The sequence below is a fragment of the Fundulus heteroclitus genome, chromosome 4 (assembly GCF_011125445.2).
Source record: "Fundulus heteroclitus isolate FHET01 chromosome 4, MU-UCD_Fhet_4.1, whole genome shotgun sequence".
Taxonomy (NCBI): domain Eukaryota; kingdom Metazoa; phylum Chordata; class Actinopteri; order Cyprinodontiformes; family Fundulidae; genus Fundulus; species Fundulus heteroclitus.
The window spans coordinates 15,592,095-15,600,320 of record NC_046364.1 but is presented as its reverse complement, the minus strand read 5'-3'; the positions used below and the strand labels follow the sequence as shown (position 1 = coordinate 15,600,320).

Here is an 8,226-nt window from a genome sequence, read left to right as displayed (position 1 = left end):
AAAGACCCAGAACTTTGGTGACCAGAAATGTGTTTCTTCTTTCAAATTTGAGAGTTAATAAGTACTTTACGCTAAACCAATAAAACTGTTTGATCAGTTTTTTTAGAAGAGCAGTAATCTTTAATTAGCAATCGTGTGTATAAATTGTACTGAATTAAAAGTGGTTACTGGATTAGTTACATGTTTATTTGTGTGTTGTCTGATGCTTGTCTGCAGTGGGATGCCATCACAGAGATGGATGAACAGAACAGACCTATTCACACCTTTCAGGTTTGCCATGTGATGGAGCCAAACCAGAACAACTGGCTGCGGTCTGGATGGATCCAGCGACAAGCTGCTCAACGGGTCTGGACCGTCACTACCCTTGACATTGTCCTTTTGTGAAATTCATCTGAAACTAAGTTGTCTTGAAGTTTTTGGTTGTGACTGCTTCTGTAGATTGATGCCATGTAGGGAATTCAGTTTTGACATAAAGAAGATAAATGATGAGCAGATGCATTTCATAACACCCCCTCCCAAAAAAAATATTTCTTGGAAGACTGTTGCATTACAATAAATAAGAGCAATAAGTGCTTCCCTATTTTTTTTTTTACACATTTCTAAAATTTAAATGCTGAAAATAATGAAAGAAAAACTGTGTGTTTGCAGATGTTCCCATTTTAAACAATCTGTTAGCCCTTGTAATTTTTTATAATTTTTTTTTTTGCGTGGTGTTTTCTTTGAATGAATAGCTAAAGTTTTATGACTCTTGCACAATTCATACCATCATTATACATTTTACCCAACAGATTACTTTAATGACAGAAGCTGTCATGTTCTTGAGCCAAAAAAGACGTGTTTATCCAAAATAAAACAGATGGATTAAAGAGAAGCTAAAAAATATGTGGTTTTCTGTTTTTTCTACTCTTTGACTCAGGTATACGTGGAGCTACGTTTCACCCTGAGGGACTGTAACTCCATTCCCTGGGTCTCTGGCACGTGTAAGGAAACCTTCAACCTCTTTTATCTGCAGACAGATGAACCGCTTCCTGGAAGAACGCGCTTTCGCTCCACTGACTACGCCAAGGTCAGTTACCAGGCAGAGTTATCTTTCCAAATCACGCTGCTTTTATATCCAAAAATTAAGTGCAAAATATTTTTTGGTGGTTTTAAGGTGGACACTATTGCAGCAGATGAAAGTTTCACACAAACAGACCTTGGAGATCGTGTTCTTCGTCTCAACACAGAAGTCAGGGAGGTGGGACCCGTCACAAAGAAGGGCTTCTACTTAGCATTTCAAGACGTGGGCGCTTGTATTGCCCTTGTGTCTGTCAAGGTTTGTGAACCGGATGCTGTTACATTGGTTTGCATAAATGACTGTCATCACATCTTCCAGTGATTGTCTTCAAAACTCTAGTGGAAACCTGACTTTGTTGTGTTTTGCTTAAGGTGTTCTACAAACGTTGCCCATCGACTTTAAGGAATCTGGCAGAATTCCCTGAAACAGTGCCACACATGGACTCATCGTCTCTGGTGGAAGTGAGGGGGGCATGTGTGGAGAACGCAGAGGAAAGGGACACACCCAAACTTTACTGCGGTGCCGATGGAGACTGGCTGGTTCCATTGGGACGTTGCATCTGTAGAATCGGCCATGAGGAGATGGATGACCACTGCCGAGGTGAGGAGTACTCATATTTTACACTCTGGTGTATTTGCATGGATGTGTGTTTGAGCTAATTTTAGGGCAGTTCACTTCTCAAACAGTGTGTAAATCTGCAAATACAGAGAGGGCAACTCATGAGAAGAGAAAAGAAAAGCATTGCATCATATATCAGGTCTCCAGAGCCCTTTCTGAAAATGTAAGAACTCTGAGTTTATAGAATGTATAGCTTCCCCTCTCGTCTGAGGTTCTGCATCCTTGCCTGTTCCTTTCCATCCATATTTTTTAGCTCCACCTCCCTTTACCATCTTCCTTCCTTTCTTGTCCATTTTGTTTATTCTGTACTCCCCTCCCCTTTGTAATTGTCCTTCAGTCACTCGCTGGTAAGTCAAACCCTCACACTATATTCCCTTTCCTCGAGGAAATAAAGGCAAATACACATATATTTAGCAAGCATCACTTAGAATTTAATGTACACACAGACATTCACTTATAAAAGCAACAATGAATACCGTGGTGCTTCAGCAAACGGCTTTTTAGGATGCCTGTTCTCTAATGAGCCCTCTCAGCATTACCTAAAAGTAGCACATTCTGAACTGAACACATTAATGAAAAGTTAAAGGAACCATTGGCTTGTTCCAGATAGTCTTTTGGCCTGGTTTTTCATATCCTCCGTGCAGACAGACTGGGAGCTAGCTGGCTAATTGCCTTCATTTGTTAGTTTCACAGATAATTTAGCTTGCACCTAGTCTTTTCTAAATCTCCCCCAACCCTCTTTCATCCCTGCCTGACTCTTGTAATTAAGGCAGTAGCTAAATTGAGCCACACTGCGTGATTACAATTACAGTGCCCTCCCTGTTTCTTACCAGATTTCTGCAGACTTACAGCAGTCTCGGCTGGCTGGGGTGAAATTTATGTAGTACCCCTGTGGAGATGTAGTTGCTTAGGGTCTTGCAGCTCAAACACTCATTAGTAGCTGATATGTAGGACAGTCTGTAATATCTTCTTTATTTGCTCCTCGGGTGTAATTTTTCTTCTTATCTTGATCTCTTTTATCTACTTTTTATCTATTTTTTGACTCTCTTTCACACTCAATCATACCAAGTTAAACAACGCTGAAGTCTGTCAGGAGAGATTATCAGTAAGAAGGCAGCTTAGGAGCAGCCATCTCATGATGTCTCCTGTATACGTCCCAAATCTATGCTCTCCCTGTGCGCACTCTTCTGCTGACAGTGGTGGCTTCTCTTGATAGTTCAGTAGTTGCAACACCCTAGGCTATCTTGGCAGCTACTATATGCCAGTAAATTGTGCAGTTGTGACCCACTTAGCACTGTGAAAACAATGTGACAGATACCTTAGGCAATTGCAAATGTGTTGTCGGTGTAGACTGCAAAGTTGATTCATGATTATTGGGATTATTGTACTTCCAAAAACTATTCCTTATTATGTCACAGATGGATGGAAAGCAAAGTAAATTGTCAATAATTCAATCTATACCAGTATACAGTTGATTGATTTAAGGTAAAATTCTGCTATTCCCAATACAACTTGGCCACAAAGGTTTTTCCCAAAGGTAGACATATGGGTCTGGTATGGTCTGTATATTTTGATACACTGTCAACAGCCCGATTTAACGCTAACAGGTATTTGGAAAAACTTGTAAAAAATGTATTTCTTTCTCATGCTGCAGTTTGATTCAGTGATTTTGGCATAAACAAACGTCCGATGAATCGCAACATGCTGTCACATATTTTATCGTTTAAGCAGGGCCAAAATGCAAACAGGAGCTTGGACAGATCATGGTGGAGGTTTACTAAAGAAATCTTACATAAAATACACAATGAGAGCAGGCCATGAAGCATGGCAAAGTAACGGGTGGAACAGATTTACAGAGAAAAGTCGGGAGAAAGACAATGGATACAGGTAAGCTAATGAAAGGTATTTGAAACAGAGGAAGGTGGAGAGCAACACAGGGAAACTGAGTTATGGTGAATTATTACCTCAGAGAGAACAAAACTGAACACAAAGGAAACTACACACCCAGGGGGAAACATACTTACACTGATCGAGAGGAGGAGTTTAAATACAGTGAATACAACGCAAGACATAAGTTAGAATCTAAACCTGAAGGAATGAGGTGTAATTTCAACACTTAACAACAATGAATGTACATAAAAGAACTGAACATGGCAAGACCATTCAGTCAAAAATAAGCAAATTATCAAAACAGAATGTCAATGACACGAACCAACAAAAGTAGAGCTATAAAAGTAGTGCAGATGAAGAGTAGCTATGGAGCTATGGGAGCTCCATGTGTTTTTCTTGAGGGATTAACTGCACTGTCAAAATGTTTTCCTTAAGAAACAGGCAAGAAAAAACCCCCACAAAAAATAAAGAAGACAAATGACTGAAACTGCACTTAAAATAAATTAGGTAATTTATTTATCAAATTTAGCTAATCAAAATTTTAAGACCATAATCTACAAAATTTAAAATGAGTGCATGATTTTGGCTTTCATTGAATGTTGTATCAGGACAAACACATTAAGTATGGAGGGTCAAAGGGGACAATATTAAATAAATAAATATATCATGAAATAAATTAATTCAAATATACCATGAAATAATGAAATGTAAAATGAATTAAATAAATGCACAGTTAAATGTCCCATTAAATCATTAAATCTATCATGAAATGTACCATGAAATAAATAAATGTGCCATGAAATATAACATGAAATAAATTAACGTAACAAGAAATAAATGTACAATTAAATATTCCATTGAATAATTAAATGTACAGTTCTTTATTTAATATATAATTTGATAATAACATGTACATTAAATTATAAAATATAAAATTAAATATCTAAATATGCATTTTAAATTATGACATTAAAAAATTTAATGACATTATTAAATAATTTTTTTGAATATACATTTCATTATTTCACTCTTGTGTGTGTCCAGTCTGGCAATGTGGAAATAAGAATTATTGTCTTAATGCCAAAAAGAGCCCAACAGATTTTACTGTTGGGCAAGAGCGGAGCACTATGGCGAAAGCAGAGCCTTTCTGCTTTCGCCATAGTGCTCCGTTTGATTTATATATGCAAGGAGCTTTGTTAGATTTTATGCTGGGACTATTTCATGTTAATTGGACACTGAAATGTGTAAGACGAAAAAAGGGGAGAAAAACAGATGAGACAAAAAGCTAAAAGGGAGAAAATGTGAAAGAGAAAGAGGAGAGGGAAGGGAGAGAGCAATACAACATCCTCTGAGTCTGCTTCAACACCTGCAAAGAGAAAACCAAACTATAAAGTATTACAGGTACAAATAACCAATGCCTCGATACCATCACTGAAGAAAATACAGTATGATTTAATATGAAATATATAAAGTGAGAGCTAAATATAATAATAGGGGTTTTCTGTATAGAAGTCAATATGCAAGTACCTGAATCCAAGCACCTGTGGGTGTTTGTGAGAGAGCACTCGTGTCTGTAAGGTTTTTCCATAAGAAAAATGCTCAATAGTGGTTGGGAGGAGCCAAAGACCTGCCCCCCAGAGCACCAAGGCAGATGACAATGGAACCAAAACCCCAGATGCCGAAGGGACCCCCTGAGCAAAGATGCCAAGAGGGGCCAGCACAGGGAAAGATGCCTCCCCCACCTGAGGGAAGAGCAGAGATTGGCCCCAAGGAACCCCCCCAACAGCCAAAACGCCAAAGCCACCGGGAGCCATGGGATTGAGCCTGTGGGCTCCGCTGGCAGCCAGCTATGCCGGAGCGGATCCAGCCATGGACCCCAAGGACTCGAGGCCCAAGTGAGCCCTGCCAGAGCCACTGGGGACCAGGCCCTCAAAGCAGCCACCAGGAGCGAGCCGGCACCCATCCGAGCATCCAGCCCGAGACACCGAGGACCACCAATGCACCAGTGGGCCAAGGCGGCAGCCAACGGAGGAGAGCAGGACGAGGGGGATAGGCTTCATCCTTAGTCAAGACCTGAGATGTCACAGGAGAGGGGGCAGTCCAAACCCAACCTGGCAAATAGACAAACAGAAAACGACATACACAGTGGCTCTCACACGTTCCCACCCTAGTGCCCCAATGAACATATGGGGGACACAGTATACACATTCACCACACACATCCAATATTCACTGGCATCCCAGAAGGGGTATCCAGCCCCCAGCCCCGGGAGATGAACCCCAACATCAAAATGGCGGGCACAGTCCACCCCCCCCCTCCAGAAGATAGCAGAAGGTAGCCCCCCCACCCCCCCCCCCCCCCCCCCCCCCCACCATCCCATGCACCCTACCCAGAACCCTGAATGTCTAAATGTGAATAAGGGCAGAGGAAGCCACAAAGGGCGAGGCCTACAAAATCACACTGATATCTTGCCCCCTACCCCCCTAATTAATTCCCTACATATGTGTGTTGTGAGTATGTTATAAATGAAAGTGTCTAAGATGTATAATAAAAGAGGTCAAGGACGTCACCAGACATCACGTCCTACATGTGTGGCAGCGTGATGGAACGGGCAGAGGGAGGTGAGAAGGGATGATTGGGCAGCTCCCCCGCTGACTCCAATTACCATAGATATGAGTGAGAAGCAGAAGTTGGAAAGTGCATGTCCCTATAGTAATAGATATAGATAGACCCAGGTGACATCATTTAAAGTGCTTGTGGTTGTCTGATCAACAGGAAATAATCAGAGGAATAAGATAAAGAAAGGCAGATAATTAAGAAAGTGCAGAGAGTGAGAAGGGGTAAAAGTAAAAGGATACAACTCATAATCCAAAAACCCAGCCGTGACTAACCAACATACTATGCAAACGAGTTGCTGGGCTTTACATACATTTAATTTATCACCGTATTCAGTTCTATTCTCTTTTAACAATTGTCACATGCTTTAAATTCACCTGTTGGGCTGCTAATAAAGCCACAGAGTGACCTCCCTATCCCTGAACAGCTGACCATTAATATAAAGCTTATCTACAGTCACTGTAGCTCTGACTTCCTCAGCCATGTCTTTCTTCCTGACTTGGAATAATTCTTGCCTTCGATCAAGGATTTCCTTTGGAAACTGGTCATTGACGCTGAAATTCTCCTCACCCAGTGTGTTTTATTGTGAAATATGAAACAATTGTTAATATTTAAACCTCACTTCGTGACATTATTGGCTTGTTCTTACTTGGGTGGATCGAATTGATATTATGTGTATGCCACCATTTTTACTTACGCACAGCTCTCGTGAGATCCCAGCCACTCATGTCCCTCATTATTTCTCTCTGTATTTATTCCATGGCGTCGCTCATGAAATCATTTAAACTGTTACCTTCACCCATCAAACTCAGTGGGCGGGATTAGGGAGATCCTGATGCCTGATAGGGGGCTTCACACTGAGCAAGATTAGACAACTTCTTCCTGGTTGAATTGACTCTGAGGTAAATATTTTTACTGTACAGTGCAGAAAAACTTGGAATTTGTTTACCACACACTGGCTGAGCAACTCCAGCCTCTACGGAAATATCTCTAAAAAGTCTGTGAGAGAACATTAGCTGATGTTAGCAAGTGGGCGGGGTTAATGTTGATCCTGTCTGTCACAGCTTCCCCCACACCGAATCACAGCAAGCTCTCTCGTTCCTTCATGCTGTCCCTGGCTCGGTGGGAATGGGGCTCACCCCCTCCTTGCCCCGCCTCGCGGCTCACTATTGTGCCCACGTGCAGCTGATATGGGTTAATGAGGGTGTTGGAGTCCTGTCTGCTCTCTAGATACTTCTTCCCACTGTCCAGAAACATGACTGTTAGGTTAACTGGTCTCGCTAAATTGGCCTTAGGTGTGACTGTGAGTGTGTGTGTGCATGGTTGTTTATCCTGTGTGTGTTATGTAGCAAACAGGCTGGGAAACTGACATCCAAGGCAGACATGATGTTAAAAAGTTAAAAGGTTTGTTATCAAAACTCAGGATGAGAATAAGAGATCTTCTGCAGGAGCAAGCAGATGTCCAGGCAGAGGTAAGAGCTGGCCTGCTCACTGCAGACTAAACAGCCAGGATAGCTTGAACTCAGACTGAGACTGTAGAACAGGCTTGGTTCTTGCACAGACTGAGAAAGACAGATAAATCCAAGGAAAAAGACTAGGCTTGTAGTTGTAGAAACAGTCCAGGTTATGCTCAATAACGCAGAAGCTCAGGTAGATTGCCGACAAGGTCTTAGCAAGGCAGGAAACATCATCATGGTCAGAACGAGATAACAGGCATTAAAAGAAACGCTGGACATCTACTCATTACAGCTTTCAGTAACTTACCGCTGCTTTGTTGTCTTCTGCAAGCTTAAAAAGAGCATAGAACAAGTGCATGGAATGAGGTTGATTGCAGAGCAGCGGGGAGGCAGGGTCCATAAGGCTTAATTATTGCAGAGCATGGGACAAGTGGCAGGATGAAGACAGCAGTCAGGCTCGATAGTGACAGTGTGTCTCTGCGTTGCCCTGTGAGCGACTGGTGACCTGTCCAGGGTGCACACTACCTCTTGCAATGACTGCTTGGAGATAGGCAGCTGGCCCTCCGTGAACCTAGACGGATAACCCGG

At 41.9% G+C, this 8,226-nt stretch overlaps 1 protein-coding gene across 1 annotated transcript in view; it reads left to right on the top strand.

Annotated features, from left to right (window-relative positions):
• Window positions 1–216: 216 nt before the first annotated feature.
• LOC105916349 (ephrin type-A receptor 6) overlaps window positions 217–8,226 on the top strand; it is a gene marked incomplete at its 5' end in the record, with an annotated part of 54,526 nt that continues 46,516 nt past the window's right edge. Inside the window, 4 exon segments of the mRNA XM_036136153.1 lie at window positions 217–345; window positions 917–1,066; window positions 1,154–1,315; window positions 1,429–1,657. Coding sequence (XP_035992046.1) covers window positions 217–345; window positions 917–1,066; window positions 1,154–1,315; window positions 1,429–1,657 — 670 coding nt within the window.